Source organism: Propithecus coquereli, unplaced genomic scaffold (assembly GCF_000956105.1).
Source record: "Propithecus coquereli isolate 6110/MARCELLA unplaced genomic scaffold, Pcoq_1.0 Scaffold358, whole genome shotgun sequence".
Lineage (NCBI taxonomy): Eukaryota > Metazoa > Chordata > Mammalia > Primates > Indriidae > Propithecus > Propithecus coquereli.
Genome location: NW_012149263.1, coordinates 918,078 through 934,163, shown reverse-complemented (window position 1 = coordinate 934,163; position 16,086 = coordinate 918,078). Strand labels below are relative to the sequence as shown.

Here is a 16,086-nt window from a genome sequence, read left to right as displayed (position 1 = left end):
AAAAAAAAAAAAAAAAACAATGCATAGCAACAAGCCCCCTGTCTCCCCCGGACGTCATCGGAGATACCCCTGTGACTGCCTCAGGCACCCCCTTCCCACCTGTGCCTTTATTCCAGAAGTCTCCATCACCCTTCATTAGACAGTTATCACTCCCTTACACTTTAATGGTTTTGTCACATTGGTATGCATCTCTAAACGATATATACTTTTTTAGTTTTGCTTGCTTCAGAACTTTATAAAATGAATTCATACCACATATCGTGTTCTGTGACTTGCTTTCCTCACTCAGCATTATCTCTAAGATTCGCCCATAGGGTTGCAGGTTAATTATATTTTATCTATTTTTGCCACCACGCGCTATTCTGTGGTGGGAACACATCACAATTTATTTATCCATTTTTCCTGATCTCGGGCACTGGGTTGGTTTTGGTTTTTTGCTCTGATGAACAGAGCTGTTGTGAGTGGTCCTGGGGAAGCTGGGCCTGCTCTCACTGCCCGGCCACCCCTGCCCCGTCTGTGTGGCCTGTCTCTGAGCACCAGGTGGGTTCTGGTGGTCTACTGTCCAGCCCTGGGCCCATAGGGCATTGCCTCAATCGCGTTAGCTCTACAGTAAGTCTTGATATCAGATAAAGTAAGTTCTTCTTACACCGGAATAATCCTGTCACGTTCTAAAGGGAAAAATACACAATGACCATTTGATTATGCCATGTAGCCAACAACTGATAGCTTTTCAATACTGAGTTTTCCAAAGTGTCCACGTGGGGTCACCCTCCAGGTATATAATATTTACGTGATTTTAATGTCACCCTGTATTTAGATTTTTTAAAAAATTGTGGTAAAAGACACACATAAAATTTACCACCTAAATCATTTTTGTGTGGGTTTTTTTTTTGACTTTTTGTTAATTTAAAAATTCTTTTTCCTGTTTCAATAAGCTGGTCTCACCTTAACCATTTTTTTTTTTGAGACAGAGTCTCACTCTGTTGCCCGGGCTAGAGTGAGTGCCATGGTGTCAGCCTAGCTCACAGCAACCTCAAACTCCTGGGCTCAAGCGATCCTACTGCCTCAGCCTCCCGAGTAGCTGGGACTACAAGCATGTGCCACCATGCCCAGCTAATTTTTTCTATACATATATTTTTAGTTGTCCAGATCATTTCTTTCTATTTTTTAGTAGAGACGGGGTCTCGCTCTTGGTCAGGCTGGTCTCGAACTCCTGACCTTGAGCTATCCACCCGCCTTGGCCTCCCGGAGTGCTAGGATTACAGGTATGAGCCACCGTGCCCGGCCTCACCTTAACCATTTTAAAATGTGTAGTTCTGTAGTATTTAGTATATTCACACTGCTGTGCAACCATTGCCACCAGATATTTAGGCATTTTTAAAAAATAGTTTTTCTTGTAAAGTTCTTTCCTATCTTTTGTTAGATTTTCTTCCTTTGGTGCATCATGGTTTTTTGTTTGTTTTGTTTGTTTGTTTGTTTTTGAGACAGGGTCTTGCTGTGTTGCCCAGGCTGGAGTGCAGCGGCACAATCGTAGCTCACCATAATCCCAAATGCCTGGGCTCAAGTGATCCTCCTGCCTTAGCTTCCAGGCAGCTAGTCCTCCACGCCCAGCTAAATTTCATCATTTTTAAAAAAAACTTTTTGTGACAGATAATACATAAAATGTAAATGTACAGCTTAATATGTATTATAAAAGAAATACCCTTGCACCTACCACCCGGGCAAGCAACAGCATGTCGCTAGCCCCCAGAACCACGGTTCCCTTCCCAACCAAGTCCTCCTCCCCTTAAAGGCAAATAAGTTCTTTGCATTCAAGAAACTTCTAAGTTTCTTGTAGCCCGCGCATATTGAACATTTTACTCTATACCTGGTAGTCTTCTACCAAAAATGAGAAACCAAATACGTCAGTGGACATGTTGGTGGGAGGTTAACAGAGAATTCCGGAATGACAAAACAAACCCACAGCTTTGGGGAGGAGAATGGAGAAGAAAGACCAAATACCAAATTCTCAGAAATACTCCCAACAGTGAGAAAAGAACAGTCAGAAGTTGGATATTGCCACATCCAGGAAACGGCATGGAGAAAATTAGGAAATTTAGGAACGGTGGTTCCTTGTTCTAATTCTGCCTGACTCATCTTGCAAATTCCAGCATATCCATTTACCACTCATTTTGCCTCCTCTGTGCAGCTACCCTACTCTAATCTAACCCAGGTGGAACAATGCACGTCGTAGACTGTAAAGCGCTATATAAATGGAAAAGAATAAACATTAATATGTTTTAAAGTCCCTCCGAACACTGCTGGGCTCCTCTGTCTTCCGGGCACCTTCTTTCCTGAAGCTCAACTCACCCATCCCCCCACCGGCTGGGGTCCGCAGAGCGGGTGGCAGAGCAGCGGGGACGGTGCTTCCTTGGGGGCAGAACCAACAGCTTCACTGCTCTCCAGGAGCCCACAGTGGAGGTGGGGAGGCAAGACCAGCAGACATGCATAGGGAACTGGGGTGAGCACCGTCACCGCGCGTGGGGTGGGGCAACTAGAATCAGTCTGACCAGTTGGTGTTTGACTTGAGTCTTCCAAGCAGTTGGAATAACACTTCGCGGCATTTTACATCTGCCCTGACTTCAGTTACCAGGAGGCCCCTGCGATCCGGGGTCTTGCATGCCAGGACACTCCCGAGCGTCGGGGGTTTGCGTCCTCCTCCTGTGTGCCTTAGCACCGTCCCACGCGTGCACAAGGGTCTTACCGTGTGCAATGACCCGGACATGCGGCCATTCTCAACCTTGACTGCGCCTTAGAATCCCCAGGGGCGCTGTTAACAATCGGGGACCCAGGCTGCACCCTAGACCAGTGAAATCAGAATCTCTGGGGGCGTTGCCCTCAAATCAGGACTTCTGCTGAGTCTCACACGCAGCTGAGGTAGAGAACCACTGAGTTAGAGTCCGCCTCAAATGTGCGCATGAATAGTCTCGGGGGGCACGGGGAGGTTGACAAAGTGCAGATTTTGATTCGGTGGGTCTGGTTTTAGGTCCCGGGGCTCTGCTTTTATAACACGTTTGCAGAGGATGCTGGTACCTGGGCCACACCTGCTCAAAGGAGCGGGAACACAGGCTAAGCTCCCTCGGGACAGGGATTGTGGTTCTTGTGCCCTCTGGTGGCCAAAACCTCCCTAGCAGCGCTCTGCAGAGAAGCACTGATGTTGGAAGCAAGCCCTCACTAATAGGTATAATTTCTGGAGTATTTACAGATGTGTCCCTCAGAGCCCAGCCGGTGGACGCCTGGATTTCAGCCTTGTACGAACCTGAGCAGAGCCCAGCCAAGCCTGCTCAGACTCCTGACCCACAAAGCTTTAAAGATAATCCATGAGTGTGGTTTTAAGCTGCTAAATTTATGGCAATTTGTTGTGAAGCGACAGAACAGAATAGGCCTTACAGTAACAGGTGAGAATCCCAAACCCACAGGCTTGACCCAGCCACTCTGCACCACGTGTCTACACTAGCTCAGGCAGCCAGGTCCGTTCCCAACCTCCTGCTCCGCTGGGAGAGGAGACAGAACGGATTGTACTTCTCTTGCATCAAGATTTCACTCGCTGCCTCATTCTTCACGACTGCTTACTTTTCACCTTAGACGTCTGCTGTCACTGCCCCCGGTGAAAGCTCAGGGCTGGCATGGTGGTGGGGGCTGTGTGCTGTCTGTGGCAGATTGTATTTTCCCAAGATGGGCGCTCCAACGTATCACATCCCACATGCCCTCCTTACACTCCTTCATTGAGATACGGAAACTATGTTCCCTCCCCCTTCAATCTAGCAGGCCTGAGACTGCGGTGGCTGTGACAATAGGTGACTTTCAAGCTAAGTCATAAAAGAAGACACGCCTCTTCCTGATGCTTTCTCTCTCTCTCTCTCTCTCTCTCTGTCTGAGGATGTCCATCTTGGAACCCAGGCGGCACCAGGCTGTCAGGAAGCCCAAACAGCCACATAGAAAAGGCCACCTGGAGGTACCCTGGCCACAGCCCCATCCGACAGCCAAGCGTGTGAGGGAGGGGGCCTTCAGAAAATCCCAGCCCCGTCTCCAAGCCGCCGTAGCTGATGCCAAGTGGAGCAGACATGAGCTGCTTCCACCAAGACCTGTCTAAATGGCAGGTTTACAAGCAGAATAAATATTGCTCTAAGTCACTAAGCTTTGGGTGATTTGTTATGCAGGTAACAGAAATACTCTCAGATCTCTCCTGAGCAAAATGCAGTGCATTCAACCAGGCATGGGGGTGGAGGTGAGGAGCCTCTGGAGCCGATAAATTACAGGCGAATTACCTATTTTTAATTAATTACTATTTTTAAAAGGCAGTCTCATTAGAAACTAAGCCCAATGCTTACAAACTATGAGGAAATGAGCCCTAGAAAGTTTTAGGAAGATTAACATTTCTATAACTTTTCTTCTTTGCCATTTAATTCGCCTAAAAGGTTGTCCCCTTAAATAGTTCTCAGGGACAGTCTAGGCTGGCAGGGAAGTGGAGTCTGAGTATTTTCTCCAGGAGTTCTGAGGGGGCCTCCAAGGATCCCGCCGCCTGTAATGGGTGCCCCTATGTAAGATCCTCCTCTTGAGCGTGGGCCTGACTTTGTGACTTGCTTCTAACCAAAAGAATATGGCAGAGGTGACGGACGTTCCCTCCATGGTTAGGTTACAAAAGACGGTGGCTTCCGTTTTGCTGCCAGACTCTCTCAATTGCCGTCTGGGCTTGCGTGCTTTGAGGAAGAGAGCTGCCGCGCTGGGGAGGCCCACGTGGCAAGGAACTAAGGCAGCCCCGACTCGACAGCTGGGGAAGAATTGAGGCCCTGCGTCTAAGGAGTGAGCTTGGAAGTGACGCCTTTCCCGTTGAGCCACGCGATGAGGTATCAGTCCCACCGGCACCTTCACTGCAGCCTCGGGAGGGACCCTGAAGCAGTGGACCCAGCTAAATCCGTGCCTGGACCCCTGACCCACAGGAGCAGAGAGATAATAAATGTGTGCTGTTTTGAGCCTCTAGTTTCGGGATAATTTGGGGCCCAGCAATAGATACGTAGCACACCACCCCTCCTCTGGCTGCGCGAGTCGTCTGGGTCAGAATCGCAGCACTTCCACGCTGCCCCCAGCACTGGTGCCTGAGCGCCAGCCTGTACGTACACGGAGTCCTGGCCCCCTGGCTTCTTTCCTGGGTGTCTGTGCTCACGTTGCTAAACCTGTCTTGGGACGCTTGACCTCATTCCTCACCCCTGTCTATCTTCTCCCTCGAAGCCTGTGTCGGATTCTGCCTGAACCAGGTAAAGCCTGCACCACACTCTCCACCCCTGAGTGTTGCAAATTCGCTTCTTCTCCCTCTGGGCCGGGCTGAGCCGAGGCTCTGCAAAGCTCGTGGCTTCCTCAGGATGTACTGGCTCTTCCTGTGGCAGGAAGAGCCGTTCCCTCCCTGGCAGGAACTTTCGTTTGAGCTCCTGCCTCTCTTTTGGGGGCAGTTCTGAACTGGGATCCAGAACTCAGGCCAGAGACCATTTACGTTTCTCAACTTTGGGAATATGAGAAGTCTTGCCCAGTACAACTGAGTGAGGAATCCTTGCCCGGAGAAGGCCAGAGGCATTATTCAGCGCTAAAAAGAAATGAGCTATCAGACTGTGAAATGACATGGAGGAATCTTACACGCATATTGCTAAGTTAAAGAAGCAAATCTGAAAAGGCTGTACACCGTATGATTCCAATATAACATTCTGGAAAATGCGACACCATGAACATGATAAAAGGATCAGTGGTTGTCAGGGAGCGGGGAAGAGTGAGATGAATACGTAGAACATAAGGGATTTTTAGGGCAGAGAAATTGTGTTGTATGATACTATAACGGTGGTCATTACACATTTGTCAAAACCCATAGAAAGTACACCACGCTGTGGGCTTCGGTTGCTGACGATGTGTCAGTATTAGACCATGGATTGTAACAGATGTGCTACAACCGATGCGGACGCTGAAGATTCTGCTCAATTTAGGGTTAGGTCGTTGCCCGGGAACGTGCATTTTCACTCAGTTCCCAGGTGATGCTCAGGTTACTGGTCTGAGAGGCACTGAATTCGAACATTTCATGTCAGTACACAGAGACTCCTCCAACTGGGTGTCACCACCACTTTTCAGTGTGAACCTGTGTCCCTAAGTGAGGGGCGAAGGGGCTCGCCGGTGCCCCGCGGGCGGGAGGCCGGGCACGGCGCCTTTAAGGGGAGCTCGCGCTCGCCCCCAGCCGCCAGCCCGGGGCAGGACACCGTCCGGCGACCCGAGCTGTGCCTGTGCGTCAGCGGCTGGCGCCCGGCCAATGACGGCCGGCGAGGGTGCGACTCTGCTGGCCGGCGAGGCGGGGGCCGGAACTTCCTGCGCAGCGGCCGGGCGAGTCATTTCCCGGTGGGCCGCTGTGTGCCCAGTAGCCGGGGGACCCGGGGCCGCTGCCCAGGCGGCTTTCGGGGCCGCGCAGGGACAGACAGGAAGCTAGGACCCCCCCTCCGCGCCTCTGTGCCAGCCGTGACCCCCTGGAACGGGAGGGGGTGTCCGGGGGGCCGCGCGCTCTCCGCGCCCCCGGAGGCTGCGCCCTGGGCCTCGTGCGCATTTCACGCGGGGCCGGCTGAGGGTGGGGGTGCCATGGTCTGGCCAGGTCACCCCTCCCCCGGGACACGGCCAGGTGGGTGGTAGGCCGAGCCCGCGAGACCCGCCTCGGGCACCCTACGGCCCGCTCGGTGCACGGGCTCCGATGGCTGCGGCGGCGCCGCCGGACAGCGCGCAGGTGAGTGGCGGGGCTGCAGGTCCTCAGCCGTTTTTGACCTCCGGCCCCTTGTTCCTGGCCCTGAGACGGAAGGAGGGCATTGTTCCAGGACCTTTCCTCTTCCCGTCTCCCTGCTTTTGTGTCAGGGCACCTTGGAAGTGAGTCACTACCAGCCTAGGTCCCGAATCCGGGGCAGGGATTATACAGAGCGGTTTCTGAAATCTAACGGCATGAAGGGAGAAAGGGTTTCTCAGGCACAGGAGCCAGCAGGTACAAGTGCTCGGTGCGGAGACGGAGTTGGGAGTGTTCAGGGAAGCCCAGGTCACTGTTCTTGGGTCTGCTGGGACAGGTAGGCGGAAGACAGCCCCAGAATGGCAGGCTGGGGAGCTGGGCCTCTGTCCTGAGGGTGTTGGGAGCCATGGAAGGTTTAGAGCAGAGGAGGGAGATGCTGTGACTCGGGTCTTAACGGCTCCCTGTGGATGCAGAGTAGAGAACCAAACGTGGGGTGAGGGTGCAGAGCCCCCTGGAACAGTCCAGGTGAGCTGGTGGCTGGACCAGAGTGGGGAGTAGAGGTAAAGGAAGTGATTGGATTCTGAGAGTGTCTTATTTAAGTCTGGCTGACCAAATTTTCTAATGTGGAGGGTGACAAAGGGGAGGGACGAAGCTATGGTTTTTGGCTTTAGCAGCTGGAAGGATGGGCGAGCCATCGACTGAGAAAGAACTAGGTTGTAGGAGGACTTTTCCGTGGAAATAGTCGAAGTTAGGTTTTGGCCATGTTGCATCTGTGAAGTTTCAGAGACCCCCGGTGGAGCTGAAGAGCGGGCAGCTGGACGCACGTTTGTGTTCTGGGGAGTTGTTAAGGTTAGGAGAGACTGAACATACCAATGGACAATGGCCAGACCACATGTAAAAACAGAACTCTGACCGACAGCCTGCCCAGGAAACCAACCCCCTTATCTACAATAAACAACCCAGGAAACCAGCCTGCCGTATGTGAGGCTTGGGGGAAGCCAGCTTGCTATCTGCAGTGACAATCCAGGAAGTTAAAACAGTGACTTCTGTAATGATTGGTCCCAAATGGCCAGGGCTTGATTAATAGCTGAGAGCTTCCCTAATTTTTGCTCCTTCTTCCAACTTAGGACCAACTGGAGAAAGTCAAGTATGACCCCTAACCAATCCCATAGGGTGCCCACTTCTAGTCGGCCTGCCGAAAAACAGCTTCCCTGGGCCAACAGCCTCCAGTCAGGGCACACTGAAGCCTTCCCTTTCCTCCACTACAGAGTTTTCGAACTCCCCTGCCTCCCAAAATGCAAGTGATGGTGGCTGACTCCCTTGTTCTAGCAAGTTCTGCATACATAACCTTGGCTTTTCTCATTTGGGTGGTCTTGGTTTATTTCCACAATCAGAAACATCCCAAATGTGTCATCTGGTGTGTGGGCAAGAGCTGTGTGCCACATTTAGGAGGGTGAGCCTTCAGGTCGTGGATGTGATGTTAGAGGAAAGAGGAAGGTGGGGTGGAGAACCGGGAGCAGGGTGTCTTGCTTGGGGACCACGGCTGGCTCGTTTGGGATCATAAAGACCGATGAGGAAGAGCAGCGGTTGTGACGATGGCGCTGTGTGTGGGGAGCAGTGGGTCTGGCAGAGGGTACCTCCCAGGGGAAGTCTACACGAGATGGATCTGAGGATTAGCAGTGCTGGAGGTGATAGTACAGCGTGGCCGGGCTTATGCACCCATCTGTGTTCTCACCAGACTTTCGTGGTGACCTCTGATGGAGCCCGGAGGTTTGCAGTCAGGCTGGGGAATTAGCTCCAGGGCAAATGGGGTCAGTTGGAAGAGTTACTGGCCCTGGCTGGGTGGGTGGGTGTCGGATGACCAGAGGGCTTGGCTTTTGAATGAGTGCGAGTGATGAAAGGATCAGAACGTGCAACACAGAGGAGGGCGGAGCGTGTCTGACACCTGTGTGTGCTCTGGGTGGCTTAGGTTGAAGCCGGGAGCCGGGCTGGGTGGGGGGCCTCCAAATCAGGGGTGGGTGTCGCCCCTGGCAGTGGGAGCTGTCGAAGGTCTGCGCAGGGTGGGGTCCTGGTTGTATTTGCCAAGCACTGTGTGGATGCCATCCATGTGCAGAGTGACACGTGGGGGTCCACAGACATGGCCGTGGTATGGGCTGGGTGGGGAGAGGACAGCAGTGCGACGGGGATGCAGCGGTGAGGTCCAGAACGGTGAGATCGGTGCACGCCAACGAGTGAGGTGCACGTGGGAGACAGTGCGAGCTGCTCACCCAGGGCTCGGGACGGGATTAAGGGAGAAGACTGAGCCCACGTTTGTTTGCATCTGAGAAGCGTGCTCTTGGTGACACTGGGGGAAGGGGCCGACAGGGGAGGCTGTCCATCTGCCCACGGCCAGTTGCTGCTGTGGGCCGATGCAGTGGCCCGTGAGGGATGAAAAAAGAGCAAGCACGGCTGGGACCAGGGCCTGGATCTCCTCAGAGCTGGGGAGGAGGGGAGGAGGGAGCGGGGCATGGATAGTGAGTCCCGAGGAGAGAGGTTGATCATGGATTGAACTGTCCCCATCATGGCAGGGCTGTGTGACCTTTGAGGACGTGACCATTTACTTCACCCAGGAGGAGTGGGGGCTCCTTGATGAGGCTCAGAGACTCCTGTACTGCGACGTGATGCTGGAGAACTTTGCCCTGATAGCCTCGCTGGGTAAGGCCGTCACACCACCCTGATGTCCTGAGCTCACCCCTGCCTGTCCCCTCGGCCCAAAGGGCAGCTCCTTCCTTCCCGCAGCCAGTTCCTTGCCCGCTTTCCTGGAACATGTGCTGTGGGTTCCAGGGCTGAGCTGTGTGCGATGCCCCCTCCTCTCCCTGAGCAGCCGCCACACCTGCTGCCAAAGCCCTGCAGGTAAGGTCCAGGCACAAGGAGTCTCGCAGTCAGCCCCGGGGAGCCCGTGCGACTTAGCCAGTCCCCAGCTGGGTGACTGTCCGGGTCTCTGGCAGTTCTGTGGGTCAGTTCTGCTCCTTTCGTGTTGCTACCATGTCCTAAGCCTGACTGTGCCAGGAATTCCAGGTACTGTGTGGTTGCCACTTGCTGCGACCGCTCGGATGTTCCTGCCTGACCTCCCTTGTAAGCTCTTTTTGTGATACTGAGTTTTCTTCCCTGGGATCTGTTAGGAGACAGTTCACCTGGGCAGATGCTGGCTGCTGACCTGCCTGTCTTTCCCTTAGGACTTACATCTTTTAGGTCCCATGTACTTGCGCAACTGGAGATGGGAAAAGAGCCCTGGGTGCCTGACAGCGTGGACATGACTTCAGCCATGGCAAGAGGGGCTTATGGTGGGCCTGGCTCCGGTAAGTGGGAGTGGCGAGGGGGCATGTGACGTCACCACTGTGTTCAAATCATACCAGCTCTTTTCTCATGTTCATTATTGTTTGGTGCCAAAACCAGTGGCCATACCTTGTCTCTTCCCTTCCCTCTGCATTCTTGACACATTGCCTACTTGTCATTGCTACCTTGACAATGACCTCTGGCTGTGCCCCACTTTTCTGGCCTCTATGTTTCACTCTTTCCAGAGCTTCCTCTGTGGCACTCTCCATTGGCTTACACTTAGTATCGTGAGACGTGCACATTTCCCTGAAGTCCTTGAACACCACTACTCGGTTGCAGTCAGATTTTCCCGGGGCCTAGACACGCCTGCCGCGTAGCCCCTACAGGTTACCAGCAGCCAAGGCTCTGCCGAAAGGCCTTTATAGAGGAGTTGGAGACCCTGCTTCTGCACCCAATACTGTACCCCATTCTTCTGTCCTTGGTCCTGATAAAGCCTCCCCTATTTTGCGACCTGGCCAGACCCAATCCTGTAGAGCAGACCATTTCTTACCCTGACCTGAGGCTTCTCATCTTGCCAGCAATCCTCTGGACTCATTCCTGGGTCAGACAGGCATCGGTGATGGGGCTGTTTCCTTCTGTCAGCGTTTATATGAACTTCACCAGCATGTCTCTGCTTTCAGATTTCTGTCGTGGAACAGAAGGTAAGGAGTTACCTTCCCAGCATAGTGTTGCCATAGAAGGAGTGTCACAAGACAGGAATCCGGAGGCAGCCCTATCCCCTGAGAGGACCTATCCCTGTGGCATGTGTGGTCTACACTTGAAAGACATTTTGCACCTGGCTGAACATCAGGCAACACATCCCAGGCAGAAGCCAGATACGGGTGAGGCTCATAGGAACGGATCTGAGTTCAGTGAAAACCTCCCCCAGCAGCCTGTGCAGCACAGTGTAGGCAAACCTATCAGAAGGGAGGAGGGCAGGGCCTCACCTGGGGAGACGTGCCGAGACCACACATCAGAGAAGCCTGTTGCATGCAGGGACGGCAGGAAGGACGTTATGGCCACATCAGGCTTTCTCCAGCATCAGGTCAGTGTGGAGGAGCAACACAAGAGCACTGAGGGCGTGGTGGATTTTCACACTGTGCAAAGGCAAAACAAGTGCAGTGAATTTGGGGACGCTGTCAGAGACAAATCCACACTTGTTCAGCACCAGAGAGTCCTTACCAGAGAGAGGCCTTACGAGTGCAGCAAATGTGGGATATTCTTTAGCTATGCTGCTGGCCTCACCCAACACCAGAGAGTTCACAATAGAGGAAAACCTTACGAGTGCTCTGAATGCGGGAAATTCTTCAGCCTACGCTCCAGTCTCATGAAACATCGGAGAGTTCACACTGGTGAAAGCCCTCACGTGTGCAGTGACTGTGGGAAATTCTTTAGCCGAAGCTCCAACCTCATTCAACATAAGAGAGTTCATACTGGCGAAAAGCCCTATGAGTGCAGTGAATGTGGCAAATTCTTTAGCCAACGTTCTAATCTCATTCATCATAAGAGGGTTCACACTGGTAGAAGCGCCCACGAGTGCAGCCAATGTGGGAAATCCTTCAACTGCAATTCTAGCCTAATTAAACATTGGAGAGTTCACACGGGAGAAAGACCTTATAAGTGCAACGAATGTGGGAAATTCTTTAGCCACATTGCCAGTCTCATTCAACACCAGATAGTTCACACTGGTGAACGGCCTTATGGGTGTAGTGAATGTGGGAAAGCCTTCAGCCGAAGCTCCGATCTCATGAAACATCAGAGAGTTCACACTGGTGAACGGCCTTATGAGTGCAATCAGTGTGGGAAATTGTTTAGCCAAAGCTCCAGCCTCAATAGCCATCGGCGGCTTCACACTGGTGAACGGCCTTACCAGTGCAGCGAGTGTGGGAAATTCTTTAATCAAAGCTCCAGCCTCAATAACCATCGGAGACTTCATACTGGTGAACGGCCTTATGAGTGCAGTGAATGTGGAAAGACCTTCAGACAGAGGTCCAATCTGAGGCAGCACCAGAAAGTTCACAAACCGGATAGGCCTTATGAATGCAGCGAATGTGGGAAAGCCTTCAGCCAAAGGCCTACCCTCATTCGGCATCAGAAAATTCACACTAGAGAAAGGAGTGTAGAGAACGTGCTCCCTCCTTGTTCAACGCAAAGACACACACCAGAGATAAACTCTGAGAGCAGACTTTATGAGGGAGCTGTCAGCCAGAAGTTGAACCTCGTTCATCCAAGTATCCATGCTGGGGAGATTCCCTATGAATGCTAGGTATGTTGAAAGCTTTCTGGAGCTAAGTTACCTTTTCTGACCGTGGATTTTATCAGAGTTTTGTCACTGCCAGAGTTGTGACAGAAGCCATCTCAGCTCTACACACTGGTAGGTCTCCAGAGTGTGTTAGCCACTCCACTATGCTCAGGGAAGGGGGACCTCCTGTCTGTTTCCAGTCCCTGAAAGGAATTGTGAGTGGTCTGAGGCCATGGGAAGATGTCATTCTCACCCCCTGTGGCTGGTTTAGCTGTGGAGATGACCTATCTTTGGCTGTGAAGACCTGAGCAGAGTTCTTGCTGGCAGCTTGCAGAGAAGATTTCCCTTTTTCTGGGTCACAGTGTTGGTCTTATGTTATGCTCATCGTGGATTTATCCAGCCTCCATGTTACCTGACCCAACAACTACCTACTGCACATTGCTCCGGTTCATGGGATAATAAGGGCTTTGTGATAAAGCCACCGTTAATCTTCCACGTTTTCTGATCACTGTTGTGGGGTGGGTTGACAATAGTATTAAGGTCTACCACACTACAGGGGTTTTTAATTTTTTTGCTCCAGAGGGGACAGCAGGATGGCAGGGAACACCTCTGAGTTCAGACTTGGTCTCATCTGCATTGCTACCCAAGGCCTCCAAGATTGTGGGTCTTTGTGGGCCTAATATTGTGGTCTGAGTGGCATGAATTTTTGTGTTACCCTGAGGAGGAGGCAGTTGTGACAACCGCCATTTCATCTGGGAGCAGCATGAATTGGGTCCCTTATTCATGGGGTGCCACATGTTCTCTAACGCCGTTAAGCAGATGCTGTTTAACTGGCACCTGCCAAGGGGCCATATGCTGTGAAGTTCAGCATTAGATAGGCATCTCTAACTGCAAGATCTGCCAGGCCCAGGTGGGACCATAATTTGCACAGAAACACTGGGTGTGATTAGCGGGGACTAGGTGAGACTATAGCAAGCCAGAAGGAACGGACCTATTCTAAAGGTGCATTCACGAATGTTCCCTTGAACGTGGCCGTGCAGGATTCAGGGTTTGCATAAATTGTCAGGACCTCCACCCCTCTGTCCTGTGACTAAGGTTACTGGCAGAGCAAACAATACAAAGGTTTTGTGGATTGCTGCAGGCTTTCTGCACTGTGCATCTCAAGGCCAGCGCTGTGCTGGCAGGAAAATAGAGACTGAGAGAAAGTAAATCCTATACTCCAGGGATGTAGCATCTGGAATATAGCCAGCCATTCTTCGGTGCCAAGGCATGGAGAGATGTCGGAGTCAATATAAAGTTGCCATATCTTCTGATTTCCTAAAATGAGTGTGAGGTCAGATTTTTATGAGCAACAATTTCTTTTAATGCTTTGTTGAGATATAATTGTCATGCAAAAGTTGACTGTACATATTTGATGCACACAATTTGATAAGTTTTAATACAGGTATGCACTCAGGGAGCCAACACTATGATGATGATAACGAACATATCCATTTCCCACAAAGCTACCTCATGCCCCTTTATAATCCCTCCTTGCCTTCCCCAGGAAACCATTTATTTACTCATTTTTTCACTATAGATTTGTTCGCCTTTTCTAGAATTTTACTGAGTTGGAATCATAAAGTATTTATATTCTTTTTTGGTCTGGTTTCTTTCATACAGCATAATTACCATGTGAATCATCCATGCTGTGTGCATATGTATTACTAGTTCATTCCTTTTACTGTGAGTAGTACTCTATTGAATGAATGTGCTACAATTTTTTATGGTTTATGAAAAAAATTTTTTCAAATTCTGATAAAATACACATAACATAAACTTTACCATTTTCACCATTTTTAAGCATATAGTTCAGTGGTATTAAGTATATTTGTATTGCTGTGCAGCTATCACCACCATTTATCTCCATCTTGCAGAACTGAAAATCTATCCCCATTAAACAATAACTTCTGCCCTCGCCCCAGCCCCTGGAAACCATCATTCTGCTTTCTGTCTGTGTTACTTGACTACTATAGGTACCTTATATGAGTAGAACCATAAGTATTTGTCTTTTTGTGGGTAGCATAATGTCCTCAAGCTTCCTCAGTGTTGTACCATGTGTCCGAATTTCCTTTCTTTCTAAGGCCAAATAGTATTCCATTGTATATACCACATCGTGCTTTTCCATTCCTCTGTTGATGGGCACTTGGGTTGCTTCTATCTTTTGATTATTGCAAATTGTGCTTCTCTGAACATGGGTGTACAAATATCTCTTCTGGACCCTACTTTAAATTCTTTTGGGTATATACCAAGAAGTAGACTTACTGGGTGATATAATAAGTTCTATTTTTAGTTTTTTTGAGGAACTGCCATACTGTTTTCCACAGCAGCTGCACGATTTTACATTCCCACTAACAGTATACAAGGTTTCCAATCTTCACCAACACTGGTTTTTGGGTTTTTTGATGGTACCCACCCTAATGGATGTGAGGTGGTATCTCTGTGCTTTATAGCGTTTTTGTACCTCATATCTTGTATTACTGTCTTCTTTTCTGTTTGATTTTTTAAAAACATTTAATTCTCTTATATCCTCTTGTATATATTCTGTAACTATTTTCTTTGTGGTTACCCTGGGAATAACTTTTAACATCCTAAAGTTAAATACTTTAATTTGAACTTATTCCGGTTTACCTTTAATAACATACAAAAACTCTGTTCTTATATAGATCCATCCTCAAAACTTTCAGTTGATGTCACAGAATTACCTCTTTACATATTGTGTGTCCAAAAACATATATTAATAATTGTTTTTGAAAACACATTAGTCTCTTAAATCATGGAGAAAACAAAAAGTCAAGTTACAAACCAAAGTTACAATAATAACAAGCTTTTAAAATTTCCCATGTATTTACCTTTACCAGGGATTTTTATTTCTTCACATGGCTTTGAGTTATTGTCTAGCATTCTTTTATTTTACCTTGAAGGATTCCCTTTAACATTTCTTGCAGGGCCATTCTATTGGTAATGAACTCCCTCAGCTGGGAATGTCTTCACTTCTCCCTCAGTTTTGAAGGATAGTTTTGCCAGATACAGGATTCTTTACATGAGAGTTCTTTTCTTTCAGCACTTTGAACGTATCAGCCCACTGCCTTCTGTCCTCCAAGGTTTCTGATGAAAAATCTGCTGATAATCTTCTTGAATATCCTTTGTATGCAATGAGTTAGTTCTTTTTTGCTGCTTTCAATATTCTCTTTTTGTCTCTGTCTTGTGACAGTGTGATTAGAATGTATCTCAGTGGTCTTTTTGAGTTCATCTTTCTTGGAGTTCATTGAGCTTCTTGGATATTTATATTTCTTTCTTTCATCAAATATGGGAAGTTTTTGGCCATTATTTCTTGAAATAATTTCTCTTCCCCTTTATCTCTCTCTCCTTCTGGGACTCCCGCCTTTTCTTCTATTAATTGTGTATGGGTTTAGGGCTATTACAAATTAAGCTGCTGTAACTGTGAATGCACAGGTCTTGGTGTGAGCATATGCTTTCATTTCTCTGGTATTATTATCTATTGCCTTTGTTGCAGGGTAGGTGAATGTTTAACATTTTCAGAAACTGCCAAATTTTGTTCTACAGTCATTATACCATTTTACATCCCAATAGTGAATGAGAGTTCCAGTTTTTTCACATACTCACCAACAATTGCTATGATCTGTGTTTCTATTGTTTACCATTCTACTAG

The 16,086-nt window shown here is 49.5% G+C and overlaps 1 protein-coding gene across 2 annotated transcripts; it reads left to right on the top strand.

Annotated features, from left to right (window-relative positions):
• The first annotated feature begins 6,441 nt into the window (after positions 1–6,441).
• ZNF792 (zinc finger protein 792) lies at positions 6,442–13,959 on the top strand. Of its 2 annotated transcripts, none has more exons than XM_012651474.1 (4): positions 6,442–6,787; positions 9,388–9,472; positions 9,994–10,116; positions 10,774–13,959. In XM_012651474.1, the coding sequence occupies exons 1-4, from the start codon at positions 6,755–6,757 to the stop codon at positions 12,396–12,398; spliced, it is 1,866 nt and encodes a 621-aa protein (XP_012506928.1). In that variant the 5' UTR covers positions 6,442–6,754; the 3' UTR covers positions 12,399–13,959. The 2 variants fall into 2 exon arrangements, with proteins under 2 accessions (XP_012506928.1, XP_012506927.1); XM_012651473.1 differs by having other exon boundaries at positions 9,346–9,472.
• The last annotated feature ends 2,127 nt before the right edge of the window (positions 13,960–16,086 follow it).